This window comes from Pelophylax lessonae, assembly GCF_965119305.1.
Source record: "Pelophylax lessonae genome assembly, chromosome: 5".
NCBI lineage: Eukaryota > Metazoa > Chordata > Amphibia > Anura > Ranidae > Pelophylax > Pelophylax lessonae.
In genome coordinates this window covers 343,225,780-343,243,549 of record NC_138772.1, presented here as the reverse complement: position 1 = coordinate 343,243,549, position 17,770 = coordinate 343,225,780, and the positions used below count along the sequence as shown (strand labels likewise).

The following is a 17,770-nucleotide window of genomic DNA, read 5'->3' as shown; positions in this document are numbered from 1 at the left end:
TTATTTTTTAAGAACATAAATATGTATAAAGTTATTTAACTTGAAAGGTTACAAGACAAAACTTTTTAATAATGGGGGCTATATAGGAAAAAAGCAAATCATCCAAATATTCCTGAAGTAGTGTTAAATATTAACATACACCTTGTTTGTTATTCTGACAGGATTCAGAAGAAGAAGAGTTGGACCTAGATGATGGAGCTATCAAAAAAGAAACCAGTTCCACCAGTTTAACTACTTTCAGGCCTTATGTGCCAGAGGAGTTTGCAGACTTTAGTGTTTACAATGCTGGCCTGGAAAACAGGGAATGGATAACCTCAAAAACAGACTTTGCTTGTTCGTTTTCCTTGGATAAAGACGTTTCTCGAAGTCCTACCACTAGTAGTGTTACAAGTGGCTATTTTTCCCATAGTGCTTCCAATGCTACACTGTCTGACATTGTGGTTCCGTCTAGTGAAAGCATGGACCAATTAATCCCTCAGGGCAGGGATGTAGAAACCCATGAACCTACAGGACTACAGTTAGCACAGAACTGCAAATCTTGTGCACATAAAGCGTTGAAGGATGGAAATTGTACAGAAAATACCACTAGCTTATCTGCTTACACAGAAAAAAGTGCCTTTAATAAAGTGCCATATTGCACTACTGAAAATGCTGCTGCAATGTGTAGAAGTGTATCCTCTTCCTCTGTGGATAGTAACAAAGAAACTTTTGTCAAGTTTTTTCCCTGTGAAGTAGCTGTGGAACATACTTGTGATATTTTGGAGGACCACTCGTTTACAGAATTTATGGGGGTAGAAGATGGGAAAGACTTTGAGCATCCAGAGGAATTGCCCTCTTGCTCATCCAATGGGGAAAAGGATGGTATGGTGTTTGTAGACTTTGGTTCTGTTATGTCAGATCTCTCCTATACCATGTCACGGCAGAGTGTGTCAGAACAAAGTGATCAAAACTCAGTCTGCCTTGAAGAACCTGCCTTATTTAACAAAACTCAACCTGAAAGTGATATGCTTGCAAGGAACCATCTGGATGTTTCAGATGACTTAGAATTCAGTTCTTCTGAATCATCATGCCACTTTTCTTTAGGTGACCAGGTATGCATTGGGGACAACAAGTTTGGAATAGTACGATATATTGGGGCAGTGGATTTCTCATGTGGAGTATGGATCGGAGTTGAACTCCATGTCCAGTTAGGTAAGTAAAACCTGTAGTAACAAAAGATCAAATAGTCTTCTGGTGTTAATGTTAACCTTTTTTTTTTTTCTTTAAACCCTGTTTATTGTTAGTAAGGAGTACCAAAACAGAATTTCTCTGTCGCTCATTGACAGACGTAGTCCTCTTTGATTCACATCAATTGGGTTATGCTGCCTCCGCAGGAGTAGGACTAGGCAGAAAGAAAAAACGTTCTGGCTCCACCCTAGGGGCAGTCCCAGAGGGTATATCCTCTTCCTGTCTGCTACAGAGAATCAGTTTTTTTCTGTCTAGTCAGGAGTAAGGACCTAAGTTCCTTGCTGGGATCTCTGGTCCTGGCAAGATTTTTTAGAAAAATGTTTTCTTTTAGGTAGTTTTTTGTCTCCAGTTTTCCTGTGAGATCTTCAAGCAAATCACGCCGGATCTGGGCGACGGGCTGGATGTTGAGATCCAGTGGTCACCCCAGCCGGCCTACGAGCGCGCGCAGACCATTGCATCGCGCTTGGTCGGCCGCGACACATTCAAGTAAGTATGCGGGACCGGGCGACGGGCTGGATGTTGAGATCCAGTGGTCACCCCAGTTCAGCCTACGAGCGCGTGCAGACCAGAGCTCCGCGCTGGGTCGGCCGCGACATAGTCCCATTGGACGGGGACTGACCCTGCGAGTTAAACGTCTCGCTTGGACGCCAAGAACAGAGAGTCAAGGCGTCCGTATTGGTCAACAACCCCCCACTTCGGTGGAGAGGGTATTGTGAAGAGAGGGTGCCTGTCGGTTCGGTATGGTGAGTAAATGTTCCCCCTTCCCCCCTGTGGGGTCTTTGGGATACGGGCCCCTCTGTGTATGGTCGGATCCTTTCTGACATTAAAGTTCCCCCTTGTAGCCTATGACATGTTCACATATCCCCTGTGATAGTGTGATCTGGTTTGGGAGCTGACACTCCAGCAGGCTTGGTTTGGGAGCTAACACTTTAAACAAACCTCGGTTTGGGAGCTGACACTCTAGCAACTTTGGTTTAGGAGCTGACACTCCAGCAGGCTTGGTTTGGGAGCTGATACTTCAGCAATTCTTGGGTTCTCTAGCAAGGAAGCCGAGTTCGATTTGCTATAGTAAACACATAGGAGGTATAGCTTACCTTAGATCGCCATACTCCCGCAGGCCGACAGGCCGCCATCAGCTGTTTTCAAAGCATGCAGGCCGCTGTACTGGAGGAGCCACGCTAGATCGGCAGTCCGCCGCCATTTTGTTGTAGACCGCATGTCTGCATTGTCTACACAAGCCGCCCGCAGGTCACGCAGGCCGCCATTTCTTCGTAGCCTATTGTCTCCTGCATGGGGGCGGCCATGTTTGATGTGCCCAGCAAACCTCGAGGAGCAGCTGGAAACGCCGGAAGGCGTACACAGGGGGCGGAGCCATTTCCTTTCACCCGGGAAATCTAGTGCAAGACTTCCAGTCTGCACAAGACAACGCTGACAGCAGTTTTAATAAGAAACTTCTTTGCATCTGGTGATGAGCCCTTTGTGTCTCTCTCTCTCGCTCTGGGGGTCCTAAGCAGGTACGCTGAGGGGCGCTATTGCGCTGGTGAATTAAAAGAGGTATTTTTTATATATAAAAAAAAAAAAAAAGAGGTATTTTTTATTTAAAAAAAAAAAAAAAATGTTTTTTCTTTTTTACCGGCAAAGTGTCCTGGATTAACATGGACCCTGCCACATGTATCTCCACCTGATCCCCTCGAAGTGGCTGCAGGCCCCTCCAGTTCCCCACTTAATAGTGAGTCATTGTCAGCAGTTTTTGGAAATTTTTTGGTCTATCCCGGGTGGAATTGGCTTGTCAGGGACAGGGCGCAAGAAAGCGACCCCCGCCTATCCCCATTTTCATCTGAAACTTCAGTCTGAGCCTATTCCTGCAGTTGCAGGTACCTCATCTGGGGTTGGTGACTCGGGTACTGTCTCTTCAGACAGTGAGGAAGATGTTTCGGCATCTACCATAGCCCGGGAGGAAGCGTTAGTAAACGCACTAATTGTATCTGTTCGGAGGTTACACCATCAAAAGTAGCTGATACTGAGATCCCATTTGGTACTAAGAAACGCACCAAGATGGCGAAAGTATTTTCCTTACCCAAGTGTTTCGGTAATGTAACTAAGGAGGTATGGGGTCATCTAGGACGAGCCCCTACTATTTCCTAAACGCATTAATAGGCGTTATCCGTTCGAGGAATCACTCCTCAAGAGATGGATAGTACCATCTGTGGTGGATTTTCCAATCTCCAGATTGAACAAAGCTACGGTTATCCTATTGGAGGATGCTCCGTCCTTTAAAGATGATCGTAAGGTGGAAACTGTGTCTCGCGCCATCCTTTCCCTAATTGGGTCAGCTTTCAGACCAGTAATTGCTACTGGTCTAGAATGGACCAAGTGGCTTAGAGGGGAGAGATATCCCCCAGGCGGTATCAGATCTGGTGGAACAGATGATACAAGAGTTACAGTTTGTCTGCGAACATTGCACTAGACGCCACTCCACTATTGGGGCAAGCATCAGTTTTCAGCAGTGGTCCTCAGGCGTACACTGTGACTAAAATATTGGTCGGCAGACCAAGGCTCCAAGGCAGCTTTGGTTAAATCTCCCTTTTCAGAGTGTGCGCCTATCTTGGGGCCAATTTAGATGAGATTATTAAGGATCTCACTAAAGGAAAGAGCACTTTCTTGCCACCAAGTACTAAGGGTAAAAGATCCCGTCAGAGACGGGGGCCTTCTTTTTCCGCTCATAAAAAGTTTTTTCAGCCCACGGGCGAAAAAAGCAAAGTCCGCCAAAACTCCTTCGGGAGGTTTTTTTAAGGGGCGCTGGTCGGGCAAGCAAAAGCCCGGCTCTTTCAGACCTGAAGATAAGACTACTAAAGCCTGAAGGTGCGCCCCCGCCCATAGCTGGGGCAGGGGGACGTCTTCGCCGGTTTCCGCAATATTCGACTATCCCCGGATCGCTTAAGAGCTTACGGGGGGCAGTCACGGATTTAATGCAACAAGGAGTGGTGGTCCACGTTCCTTGGACAGAGCATTTCAAGGGTTCTATTCGAACCTTTTCACAATACCCAGAAAAGAGGGCAAAGTGCGTCCAATTCTGGACTTAAGAGCACTTAATCTTTTTTGTCAGGGTACAAAAATTCAAGATGGAGTCCATTCGCACAGTAGCGGCCTCCCTGCATCAGGGGGATTTTCTGGCGTCCATAGACATCTAGGATGCCTATCTTCACTTTCTTATTTATGCAGGACATCAGCGTTTCCTGCGTTTTTCCGTAGAAAGAGTACCATTTTCAGTTTCTGGCGTTACTCCTTGGTCTCGCCTCGACTCTCCGGGTCTTCACAAAGGTGTGGGCCCCAGTCTTGACGTTGTTACGACAACGAGACATATCGATTCTAGGTCACCTAGACGATCTTCTGCTCCGTGTGGAGTCTCCGCAGACTCTATTACTAAACTTAGAGATCACCATGACCTCTTTGCAAGAGTTCGGGTGGCTGGTGAACCTGCAGAAGTTATCTTTGGTTCCCACCAGAAGGCTGGAATATTTGGGTCTAATTTTAGACACATCCAGGCTTGCATGAGGGTCCTGGGTTTGATGGTGGCTTCCTTTGAAGCAGTACCAGTTGCCCAGTCCCATACCCGAATCCTTCAAGGAGAGATTCTTCTCAGGTGTAACCGAAATCCAGATTCCCTGGACAATCGGATCCGGCTGAGCGAGCGGACCAGGGAGTCCCTGGTCTGGTGGCTTCGGTCTCCGATGCTCAGCCAGGGGAAGTCATTCCTACCAATATTTGGACGCTTATCACCACGGATGCCAGTCTATCCGGGTGAGGAGAAATTCTCGGCTCAGGGGCTTTGGTCCCTGGAAGAGTCCAGGTTACCGATAAATGTATTGAAACTGAGAGCGATCAGACTTTGTCTGATTCACTGGACCGAGCAGCTCCAGGGCAGCCCGGTTCGGATCCAGTCGGACAATGCCACAGCAGTGGCTTATGTCAATCATCAAAGGGGCACCAGGAGTGTCCTGGCGGCCATAGAAGTGGCCAGCATTCTTCGTTGGGCGGAACAAATGTTCCAGCTCTCTCTGCGGTATTCATTCCGGGGGTGAATTGGCAGGCAGATTATCTCAGCCGTCAGATTCTGGATCAAGGGGTATGATCTCTTTATCCAGGGATATTCCACCAACTGTGCCCCCGTTGGGGCACTCCGAATGGGAGCTGTTGGCATCTCAGCTCAACAGGAAAGTGCGGAGGTTTGTGGTTCGTTCCCACGATCTTCTAGCAGACACCGCAGACATGCTGATCGCCCCGTGGGGGCAGTATCAGCTACTTCCCTCCTCTCAAGTTACTGCCGAAGCTTCTTCGCAGGATAGAGGTGGAGGGAATCCCAGTTATCCTGGTAGATCAGGACTGGCCTAGTCGGCCTGGTACGCCGACCTGGTCAGGCTGGTCACAGACGTTCCTTGGCGACTTCCTCTTACGGAGGATCTGCTGTCGTAGGGACCGATCTTTCATCCTGCTTTACGATCGCTGGCTTTAACGGCTCGGTTATTGAGACCCAGGTGCTGAAGGACAAGGGATTGTCAGCTTCAGTTATTCCTACTCTAGTTAAAGCAAGGAAAGCGACTTCCAGAAAGATGTATCATCGTACATGGAAGTCTTATATTGCGTGGTGTGAATCCCTTGGGTTCCCTCCACGTCTTTATTCGGTAGCCCGAATATTGGCTTTTTCTGCAAAAGGGAGTTGAGCAGAAGCTGGCCTTGAGTGTTATCAAGGGTCTGTTTTCAGCATTAGCTATCTTCTTTCAGAAGGTTTTGGCTACTCATTCCTTGGTGCGGATTTTCATCCAGGGGGTGCGACACCTGGCTCCGCCAGTGCGCGCACCGTTACCATCCTGGGATCTTAATTTGGTGCTGTCGGTTCTTCAGACACCTCCCTTTGAAAATATCAGGGAGATTCCCTTGCTTACTTTATCCCAGAAGGTGGCCTTCTTGGTGGCTATCACTTCTGCACGCAGGGTGTCAGAACTGGCTGCATTATCCTGTTGTTCCCCAGATCTGGTGGTTCATAGGGATAAGGTTGTTCTTCATCCGAATCCATCCTTCCTGCCTAAGGTGGTTTCAAAGTTTCATTTGAATGAGGACATTGTATTGTCTTTCCTATGTCCTAAGCCCTATCATCTTCGAGAATTGCGTTGCATTTCTTGGATGTAGTTCGGGCGATCAGGATATATTTGAATACTACGGATTCATTTTGTAAGACGGATTCACTGTTTGTGATCACGGATGGCCCTAAGAAGGGGTTGCCTGTTTCTGCCGCGACCATCTTTAGATGGATCAGACAGACGTTGGTATAGGCTTATTCTATCTAAGGGTCGGGATCCCCCGTTCCCTGTTAAGGCGCATTCTACTCGGGCGCTTAGTGTTTCCTGGACCTTCCGCCATCAGGCGTCAGTGGTTCAGGTTTTCAAGGCGACTACCTAGTCGTCGGTTCATACCTTTACAAGATTGTATAAGGTTTATGTGAGGGCATCGTCAGATGCCTCTTCTGGCCGCAAGGTTCCTGCAGGCCGCTGTTTGAGGAGACTGTTGGTCTACCTCAAGGGTTTGTTGGGTAGGTCTCATCTGTTTGCTCGATGAGTCCCTTGATACTTCTGGTTGGCTCCGGTTGGGCCTTCTAGATTGGATTTTGATTTCTGTCAATCCCACCCCTCATTTGTGGCACTGCTTCTGGATGTCCCAATTGATGTGAATCAAAGAGGACTACGTCTGTCAATGAGCGACAGAGAAAATTGGATTTTTGTAAGATCTTACCGTAAAATCCTTTTCTCTTAGCTCATTGACAGACGTAGTACCCGCCCCTCTATCATTGAGTTGGGTTGGGTTAAATTCTCTGACACTGCTTCGTAACAGAACTGATTCTCTGTAGCAGACAGGAAGAGGATATACCCTCTGGGACTGCCCCTAGGGTGGAGCCAGAACGTTTTTTTTCTTTCTGCCTAGTCCTACTCCTGCGGAGGCAGCATAACCCAATTGATGTGAATCAAAGAGGACTACGTCTGTCAATGAGCTAAGAGAAAAGGATTTTATGGTAAGATCTTACAAAAATCCAATTATACTGTACATCTCTGTTGAAGGGTACAAAGCATCATATCCTTAACCACTTAAGGCCCGGAAGATTTTACCCCCTTCCTGACCAGGGCCTATTTTGCGATTCGGCACTGCGTGACTTTAACGGACAATTGCGCGGTCGTGCGATGCTGTACCTAAACGAATTTGACGTCCTTTTTTTTTCCACAAACAGAGCTTTCTTTTGGTGGTATTTGATCACCTGTGCGATTTTTTTTGATCATGCACTATAAACAAAAAAAGAGCGTAAATTTTGCAAAAATAGCAATATTTTTCACATTTTTTTATATGAAATTCCCCCCCAAAAAAATGTAAAAATCAAACTTTTTTAACATTTTCGGCCAATTTGTTTTATGCTACATATGTTTGGTAAAAAAAATCGCAAAAAGCGTATTTTGATTGGTTTGCGCAAGTTATCGCGTTTACTAACAAAGGGAAAGATTTCTGTAATTTTTGGTGTTTTTTTTTTTTTTAACGAGTAATGGCGACGATCTGCGATTTTTTTTTTTGCGGGACTGCGACATTGCGGCGGACAGATCGGACCCTTGACTGACATTTTTTACACTTTTGGGGTTACCAGTGACATTACTGCAGTAATCAGTGCTATACATATGCACTGTTACTGCAAAATTACACTGGTAGTGAAGGGGTTAACTTTATTTGAGAGGGAGGGGCTGTGTGTGTCCCTAGGGGCGTGATTCTAACTGTGATTGGCTGTGGCTTGAGCTGTAGAAACAATGATCAACGGTCCTACATAGTAGAACCGTGTGATCACTGTTTCTACACAGGGGAGAATGACAGGCGGCTTGTTTACACTAGCCGCCTGACTTTCTCCCTCTGCAGCGACGATCGCAGAGTGACCGGCGGACATCGGGTCCGCTGGTCACACGCACGGGGGGGTCCGTGACCACGCGGGAGCGGGAGCACGCCTTCGGGGGCGCGCGCTCGCTCCCTAGACCCTCACAGGCTATCGACGTAGATCTACGTCACTTTGCCTGTGAGGGGCTGACTGCCGACGTAAATAGTCGTGCAGCAGTCGGCAAGTGGTTAAGTGAAGTACTGTAGCACCAACAGGTTTAGGAGAATATAAGGCATGTTATCCGTTTTTAAAATGTATCCTTCTGACTAATTACCCAGTATGGACTTATTTTCCTTTGTACTACTGTATTTATTTTGTATAATGTCATAATGAATCTACTGTGTCTTAATAGAAATCTTGAAGTTTTGCTTGTTGCCAAAAAAGTCTTGCAGGCATAGCTGTGTCCATAGGATTATTATTAGACAGGATTTATATAGCGCCAACAATTTGCGCAGCACGTTACATCATGACGGCAGACAGTAAAGTTAAAATACAATTTAATACGGGAGGAATGAAAGGGCCCTGCTTAGTAGAGCTTACAATCTAGGAGGGAGGGTCGAGTGATAAAAAAGTTAATAGCTGTGGGAGTTGAACTGATGGAGAACATAAAAGTACAATTTTTAGGTGGGAGTAGAATAGGCTTCTCTGAAGAGAAGGGTTTTCAGGGATCGTCTAAAAGCAAACAGAGTAGGGGATAATTAGACAGGTTGGGTTAGGGAGTTCCATAGGATGGGGGAGTCTTGGGAAAAGTCCTGGAGGTGTGCATGGGAGGAGGTGACAAGGGAGATAGAGAACAGGAGGTCTTGGAAGGAATGAAGAGAATGATTAGGTTGGTATTTTGAGATTAGTGATGTAGCTGGGGGCAAAGTTGTGGATGACTTTTTAAGTTGTTAGTATTTTGAATTTAATTTGTTGGGTGAGTGGAAGCCAGTGGAGGGATTGACAGAGAGGAGTAGCAGACACTGAATGGTTGATAAGGTGGATGAGTCTGGCAGCAGCATTCATGTTGGACTGAAGGGAGGATAATCCAGTGAGAAGGGAGTTGCAATAGTCGAGGCGAGAGATGACCAGGGAGTAGATTAGGAGCATTGTGGTGTCATTGGTTAGGAGATGTTGCTGAGGTTGAGATGGCAAGATTTGGACAGTAATTGGATGTGGGGTAGAAGGGATAGTTTAGAGTCCAGGATTATACCTAGAACCTTGGCATGCGGGGATTGGTTGACAGTTGTGCTATCAATCTTGGCAAGGAAATCAGGGGAAGAAGCACGTGGGGAGGAAATATTATGAGCTTGGTTTTGGATAGATTGAGTTGGAAATGGAGAGGAAATAGTGTGACATCCAGGCTGATATGTCTGTTAGTAAAAAAATGATACTTGAGGAGCCGAAGGAGTGAGCTGAGAGGTAGAGAGATAGATTTGGGTGTCGTCAGCGTAGAAATGGTATTGAAAGCCATGGGAGGATGCTTTTCTAATTGCTTTTAATTTGCAGACACATTAAAGAAGGGGAATCTAATGTTTGGATTGGAGCAGAGCAAGTGTGTATGTGTGTTGGTTGGGGGGGGGGGGGGGTATTTATAATTAAATTAGATGCAAAATAGAGCAGTGCAGAAAAGACAAGAGGCAGTAAAGGGGGGGGGGGATAAACTTTTTGATTGTTAACCAAAGAACATTATAATGTACTTACAAGTCTTTTATTATGGTATGTCTGGCACAACTGTAGCAAGTACATAGTGTGAGGGATAAGGAAGTGGAACCTGAGAATAGGTGGCACAGGAGAAGACAGTCAGCAGGTCCTAATCACGGAATGGGAGGTAGGGATAGGATCTAATTCTGAAGTGTTTGTATGATGTTGAAGACCTAGTCGTGGAAAGAGTCATGGCCTGTGGAGGCAAGGGTGTGAATGCACCGTGCAGCCCTATGTTGATCCTCTTGCTGTAGTTACCCTGCAGTATGAAGACAGGGAGTACATGTGAACAGCCACATCACAGGGAGAAACAGAAAAAGATTACCATATCTTGAATAAATTATTATTAATAATTTGCAGAATAATTTACACCAACTAGTTTAACCACTTTACCATCGGAGGATTTTGCTGTCTTACGTCTGGGCCACTTTTTGCGATTCGGCGCTGTGCGACTTTAACTAACAATTGCGCGGTCATGCGACGCCGTACCCAAACGAAATTTACGTCCTTTTTTTCCCACAAACAGAGCTTTCTTTTGGTGGTATTTGATCACCTATGCGATTTTTACTTTTTGCGCTATAAACAAAAAAATAGCGTTTATTTTGAAAAAATAACAATATTTTTCACATTTTTTATATGAAATTCCGCCCAAAAAAATTTAAAAATTAAATTTTTGGCCAATTTGTTTTATGCTACCTATGTTTGGTAAAAAAAATCACAATAAGCGTATTTTGATTGGTTTGCGCAAAAGTTATTGCGTTTACTAACAAAGAGAAAAATTTCTGTCATTTTTGGTGTTTTTTTTTAACGCGTAATGGCGGCGATCTGCGATTTTTTTTTTTCGGGACTGCGACATTGCGGTGGACAGATCGGACCCTTGACTGACATTTTTGACACCTTTGGGGGTACCAGTGACATTACTGCAGTAATCAGTGCTATATATATGCACTGTTACTGTAAAAATGACACTGGCAGGGAAGGGGTTAATTTTATTGGAGAGGGAGGGGTTAATGTATGCCTGGTGCTTACTAACATGTGTGGGGGGAGGTGACTGTGTGACACAAGGACAGATCGAGGGTTCAACTATGCTGAACCCTGCAATCTGACCCTGCCTGTCACTTAGGAGATCCGCCCGCTTGTGTTTACACAAGCAGGCGGATCTCCACACTCGATTCCCCGCAATCGATCGCCGCTGCTCCTCCCTTGGCCCGACTCCCGCTGTGACTGAATACAGTGGGAGCGAGCCTCCGGCGGCGCGCGCGTGCCGCCGAGAAAGGTGAGTGTCTGGCGATGTAGGTCTACGTCGCCAGACGATAACGAACCACTTTGCCGCAGTAGGCTCAACGTGAGCAGACGGCAAGTGGTTAAAGCAAACTTTTTATTTCAATTTGTATAGAGTAGAGAAGGGTAAGACCTTGAGCGTGTGTACAGCAAATTTTTGAGAAGCATTTGCAGAGCTTTCAGCAAGCTATGTAGAAGCTTATATAGCATCCTTCAGCTCCAGTTTGGGAATGTTAAAGCTGAAGTTTAGCTATGGAAATTTTTACAGTTTTACATAGTTATATTGGTCCAGCTTGGACCAATGTGTGTTCAATGCCTGTGGGATCCCTGTGGAAACTTCAAATCACCTTAAGAGGCACTTCTACTACAGTGATCTCCACTAGCTTTCCGGTCCTGTGCCAAGCTGCTGCCTTTGTGAACACTGGAGGACATCCACTTGGCACAGGCACCATTAGGAGGACACTTTGTATTTAATTATTAATTGCAAAGTGTTGCAAAGTGTTCTCCAATTGGGCAAGGATGGAGATCATAATATCACCGCCCCATCTCTCCACCTCGTCCAATCTGAGAACACTTTGCAAAGTGTTCCCTTAAAGGCACCTGTGCCAAACAAGTGACCTCCTGTGTTCAGAGGGCAACAGGGAAGCCACTTGACACAGGACCTGGAAGCTAGTGGAGATCACTTTGCTTCAGTGCCTACAGTGATTTCCGTTTTGCGAGCTGATCCCACAAGTAAGGCTTAGGTTTAGATTCATACTTACCTAAGTGGATGAAGCATCGGTCCCCCGGCACCTCTAACACTAAGAACCGAGAAATCGAACACCGCTGATCGCTTGGTTCTCCCAGCTTCATGAGCTCTCTGACTGACTGTGGCTGAGCCGGGAGCCGGTCCAGGCATGTGGGTGGATCCCGACTCCATTGTCGTGATGACGCCTGAGCCTGGACTGGCTCTGGGACATCAGCAAAACGGGTCACAGGAGTGCAGAACGAACTGCACCCCTTTGATCCACAGGAGAAGTACAGTCAAACAAGCTTTGGCTGTACTTCTCCTTTAGGCACTGATCTTTATAGGAGTACTGTCTGTCACTTTAAACAAGCTGCTAGCAGGCTTCTGGGAGCTTTATTAATCCTTGAAGCTTGTTAAAAATTTAGCTGAAGCCTGCTAGCACTTAAAGTAACATCAGCAATTCCTTTAAAGATGAATTCCAGGTATGGATATTTCATACATTGTTACATTGGTCCAGCTTGTAACTATGTATATACCATACCAGGTCAATGCTCCTGAAAGCAGGTAAATCACAGAAGTATACGGAAGTAGACACTCCTAATCCAGTGATTTCCACTTGTTTCTGGTTCCAATGCAGAACAGCTGGACTGGTGCATTCTAAGCATAGGAGGTTGGCTGCTCAGGACAGGTGCTCTTCAGAGAATGCTTTGCAGTGGAGAAGCGGGGCAGTGACCTCACCCTCTTCTGTGGAGATCACTGAAGTAGCAGGGTCTACTTCATTGATTTCCAACTTCCAGGGGCATTGGCCAGGTATCGTACTGTATATACATAGTTACGTCGGTCCAAACTGGACCAATGTAACTATGTATAAAATATCCATAAACAGCAAAACTGTGCATCTGTGCAAATATACATAATAAACCAAATGTAGATTGGTGAGACCGCGAACACCACAGAAGAGATCCTTTTTGTCACATGTAATAATAGTAGTACTGTGTTGCACTCAACCAATCACATCTAATATAACACAAATAAAGTGACAGTGCATAAAACCTTATTTCATCAACATTCATTAAAAAAAAGCATTCCAAGAAGTGATGTTTACAAGCCGGCTAGGTGTTTTATCGACCTGCGCATTGATTCAATTACATGTAAGTGCATTTCTTTACACAAATGAACGTCTGTAAGCTTTTTTACACATGGAAAGACCTTTCTCTGTTTGCTTTACATGAGCAACATGGTACAGGATTTCACTGCTATTATCTGAATGCTGGAGTCACTCACTAACTGAGGAGTGGAGATTTGGGGTCTACTTTTAACGCCCAAAAAAAGTGTGCACTGACCACCCTAGAGAGGGGGTCATGTGGAGTCGGAGGGGGGGTATTCCTCTACCACTTGGATGAAGGTGCCTGTGGGTGTCATCACAAAACCCTCAGGATTTCAAACTTAATTTTTACACTAAATTTTAATTGGACATTCTTTTGTCTTTGTATTTGTGTTGGGATTCACTATTTCTCACCATATATTTTTATGTATAAGAGAAATTTTCCTCCTTTGTTCTATTGTCACAAGGTTTTATGCACTGTCACTTTGTTTTATACTGACCCATGCTTATTTAGGTCAAGGCTCAATGCACAGTCCCTTTATATTTTTTTATGAATATGGATGTTGATGAAATAAGGTTTTTTGCAGAGTCACTTTGTTTGTGTTGTATTAGTTGTGATTCGTTGAGCGCAACACAATACTACTATTATAAAATATCCATACCTGGAATTCATCTTTAAAGCTGGATACACACTACACAATTTTCTTTAGATTTTTTCCAGTTTGTGAATGTTAGACAGAGACCTTAGGCTGGTTACACACTATACAACTTTTGTTGTTAGATTTCCTTTAGATTTAAGCTGGATACACACTATCCAACTTTTGTTGTCAGATTTCCTTCAGATTTACCTTTTCCATGTAGTGCAAGGGCCTGCCAGATTGCATACAAATTGAAAGTGTTTAGGTCCGACCTCATATTATATGGTTTTGGTAAGTCTAAAGGAAAAAGTCTTCAGAAAATCTTATAGTATGTATGGCCCATTACCTTCAACTATGCAGTGCAAGGGCCTGCCTGATTGCACACAAATTGAAAGTGTTTAGGTTTGACCTCATATTATATGGTTTTGGTAAATCTAAAGGAAATCTAACAACAAAAGTTGTATAGTATGTATCCAGCCTAAGGTCTCTGTCTAACATTCACAAACTGAAACTGCAAAGTTCTTTAAAGGCTTCAACTAAAGCTGCTCAAACTTGACAAAAACTGCAAATTCTTCCCAAAACTTGCTGTACACACTGCTCTGGTACCAGCTGAAGTTCATTTAAGCAAAGCTTTAGGCCCCTTTCACACATGCTGTCCGTTTGTCCGTTTTTTATCCATCGGTTGACGGATGAAAAACGGACATCAATGTATCTCTATGTAAAAACGGATGAAAACGGATGATCATCAGTTAACATCCGTTTTCATCCGCATCCGTCAATGTCCGTTTTTTTGAACGTATGAATGCCCTATTTTTCATCCGTTGAAAAAACGGATCGGACGAAAAACGGATGACAACGGATGAAAAACGGATGACAACGGATGACAACGGATAAAAAACAAATAACTGATGAAAAACGGATGAAAAACGGATAACAACTGACGAAAAACGGATGAAAAACGGATAACAACTGATGAAAAACGGATGACAACGGACGAAAAATGGATGGAAAACTGATACATTTTGACGTGACTGAACTGATGAACTGAACGGACCTTATGTGTGAAAGGGGCCTTAGAGTTTCTTGTTTGTGTCTCTGAGATTTTCCCTCACTTCCAATCAGAATAGACTGAAATTAAACTTTGAAAATATAACAGTACTCTTTCCGTTCAAAAAAAAAAAGATATAAAACTGTGTACATTTTTGACACATAAAAATATAATTTTTGTTTCAGGTAAACACGATGGCACAGTAAAAGGCAAGGAATACTTCCGCTGCAAACCCAAATACGGAGTGTTCGTCCGCCCTAATCGTTTAACTAAAGCACTTGTTTCAACAAAAAAAGACAAGAGCAACACTTTGCGGCCTCAGATATGTAACACAGAGAAGCGAAAAGGTTCCTTCACGAAAGGGTCTCCGGCAACCAGGACACGAGATACGGCCCAGTATTCATCTGGAAACGAAGCGGCGTCAGCTTTTTCCAGAAAACAAGAGAACAGGAAGTCCTGGATCAACTAAGATGCAATAATTGCACTTGTGTATAAACTGATATGGATTGGTTAAAAAAGAAAGCTATTTTTTTGTACAGCTGTACAGTTTTAATTTGTTTTCCTGAAATGTTTACTTGGTTTGGTCATATTGTTCTAACAGTTTCTTTTTTTTTAAACAAGAGCTCTTAAATTAGATGGTCTGCCTTATAGGCAGGTTGTTGCTGCACATTTAAAGCACAACTGAAAGTGATTATGTAGATAGGTGACAGGTACAGGCCTATTCTTAAATGATGGCAGGGAGGAAGGGGGTGCTATATTTTAATTAAAGGAAATAAAATATTTTATTCCAAACCGATAAATAAACTGAATAGACATATTTGCAAAAATGCACCATATGCTGTTTTTTTTTTTTTTTTTACCAAAGAGTTTGTATTAAAATGCACCTAAACCTGTGATGGCAGAGGTAGATTCATTATAACTAGAAGCGCTACATGTTGGAGATTCGTTTACCACTTTACTAGGTGATTGAACATTATCGGACTTGGATTTAAAACTGTCACAACAAGAGCAGTGTAATGATCTTATTGCATTGTGGCCATGATGCATTGACACAGTTATTGTTTTGCACACCAGGAGCCTCCATGTGTGTTCTTAGGGTGTCAAGATTATTTAATTATTTCCCACAAATAGGAGTACTGAAAGGGCTTTTCAAGCTTAGAAGCTAAATGACTTATTACTTTGGGACAGGGTAAATGACAGGCCGGGCATCATCCAGAGTTGCTGGGCCTTGAGCAGTTCCACAAGACACTATGGCCTTTCCCTGGGAGCTGTTTCTTCATATGGCAGCAAAGTCATGAATAGAGATGAGCAAACTGATTTGTTTGGCTTGAGGTCCAACCTGGATTGAGTGAATGTTTGGATATCTAGTAGTCCACTAAGTGTTTTGTTGACTAAGGCCGGCCATAGACAGTTCGAAACTCAGCCGATTCGAACCGTGCATGGGCAGGCTGAATATACCAAGTTGATCAATCGGTCAGCTTGGGTACAACAGCCCATTGAATTTACTTGAGACTATTGCTTGCAGCTGATATAGCCGCTAGCAATAAAGCTAGCAATAATCACTGAGGGTGGGGAAAGCCGTCACCGCTGGCAGAATACCGTGGTGGTGAAACTCGTGGTTGCAGGAAAGAAATTTGCACCATCTATGGCCTGCCTTAGTTGCTACTCTCTTGGTAAGTTTCCTTTGACAAAAGTCAAGCTTTAGTGCCGGTTCACACTATAGCGATGTCAGACATTGCATGTGATTCACACTGCTATGCAAACCACATGTGATATCTATGAGATGCAATTTCAGCCATACAGATTGTATTGCTGAATTTGCATCACATTCGGACCAAAGTCCTGCAGGACCCTTTTTTTAGTCTGCACCAGAATCGGATCACATGGGTGTTCACACCTATGCGATCTGATTCCTGCCCGAATTGACAGTTCACACTGCGATATGCAAACTAATCTGGGGGTGTCATTAACTTTGTATCGACACTCACCGGCAGTTCACATATGGTAGTGTGAACTACCTGCGAGTCAGGTGTGGTGCAGGAATTCGCAGGGTTTCTGCATCGCAACAATGTGAACCGGCACTTAAAACACAGGTGACAAACCTAGATCCCTGGTTTAAAACCTGTTTATCAGAAATATTACATTTTTGGTCATGTGTCAAGATTTACAGAATAATATGGCAAAAGCTAAAATTATGGGAAATGCTTTCAATGTGCAGAATTGGAGTACTGTATGGTCATGTATTGCATTAATGAGAAATGTACTTACTATGATGAGGAAATTCTTTTCTCTTTTTTTGAGGGGGGGGGCATTTTTTATCCTCCTTCAAATGTAATCTCAAAATCAAGTGTCATAAGGAGTTGGAGCCCCATGAAAATCACCTGCAAATGGCAAGTTTTTGCACAGAGCTAGGCATGCATCCCAGTTGTCAGCACTTGGCCTGACCATAGCCATCCATGTATGCACCATTTCCATATATACTGTGGGTTTCTTGGGGCTTCAATAGCAGATTGGGGCAGCTGGAGCACAACAAAGGTAGGAACCTAAATCTTATGATCTATGTGTTAACTTTTCTGCTGTGGGCATAGTGCAGAATTGCTGTAAATGTTGTCATATTGAAAAGCTAAGAGGCTGGAAGGACCCCTTTTGCCGTTCATCTAGCAGGAAAATTGTACATAACACTATCCTTGTGCTTGTTTGATATGACAATTCAAGCCCATACATATGGTGTGCTTGGGTTGATATCAATAAAAAGTACGTAAGTGTAAGAATATGGGAGGGAGCTGTCTTTAATGACGTTTTAAAGTTGCAGGCTCCAGGGCTCATTCCGATTCTGGCTTTGAAAAATGAATGACTCAATGGCGATGGCGAAAAGTTTGCAGGCTGGGAGTTCACAATTTTCAGGAATCACAGGTTGCATATATGTTCCAGGTGAGTCGCACTACATAGTGAAGTCAGGATCGGGATGACAGCTCTGGAGCCTGTACCTTTAAAAACTAAGTTAGCTATGACAGCTCCCATATTTCTCTTGTCATGTGGTTTAAAGTGTTCTTTTTACAAATAGGATATCAGATGCAGACCAAGAGATATCTGGGCACAG

The 17,770-nt window shown here is 44.2% G+C and overlaps 1 protein-coding gene across 5 annotated transcripts in view; it reads left to right on the top strand.

Moving 5' to 3' along the window:
* KIF13A (kinesin family member 13A) overlaps window positions 1-15,448 on the top strand; it is a 298,880-nt gene extending 283,432 nt beyond the window's left edge. For 4 of the 5 annotated variants that reach the window (XM_082258194.1, XM_082258191.1, XM_082258190.1 and 1 more), the window contains 2 exons: window positions 162-1,191; window positions 14,856-15,448. In XM_082258194.1, coding sequence (XP_082114320.1) covers window positions 162-1,191; window positions 14,856-15,139 — 1,314 coding nt within the window. In that variant the 3' untranslated portion in view covers window positions 15,140-15,448. Of the gene's footprint in view, window positions 1-161; window positions 1,192-14,855 lie in introns of those variants that run through there. The other variant, XM_082258193.1, reaches the window with a different exon arrangement.
* The last annotated feature ends 2,322 nt before the right edge of the window (window positions 15,449-17,770 follow it).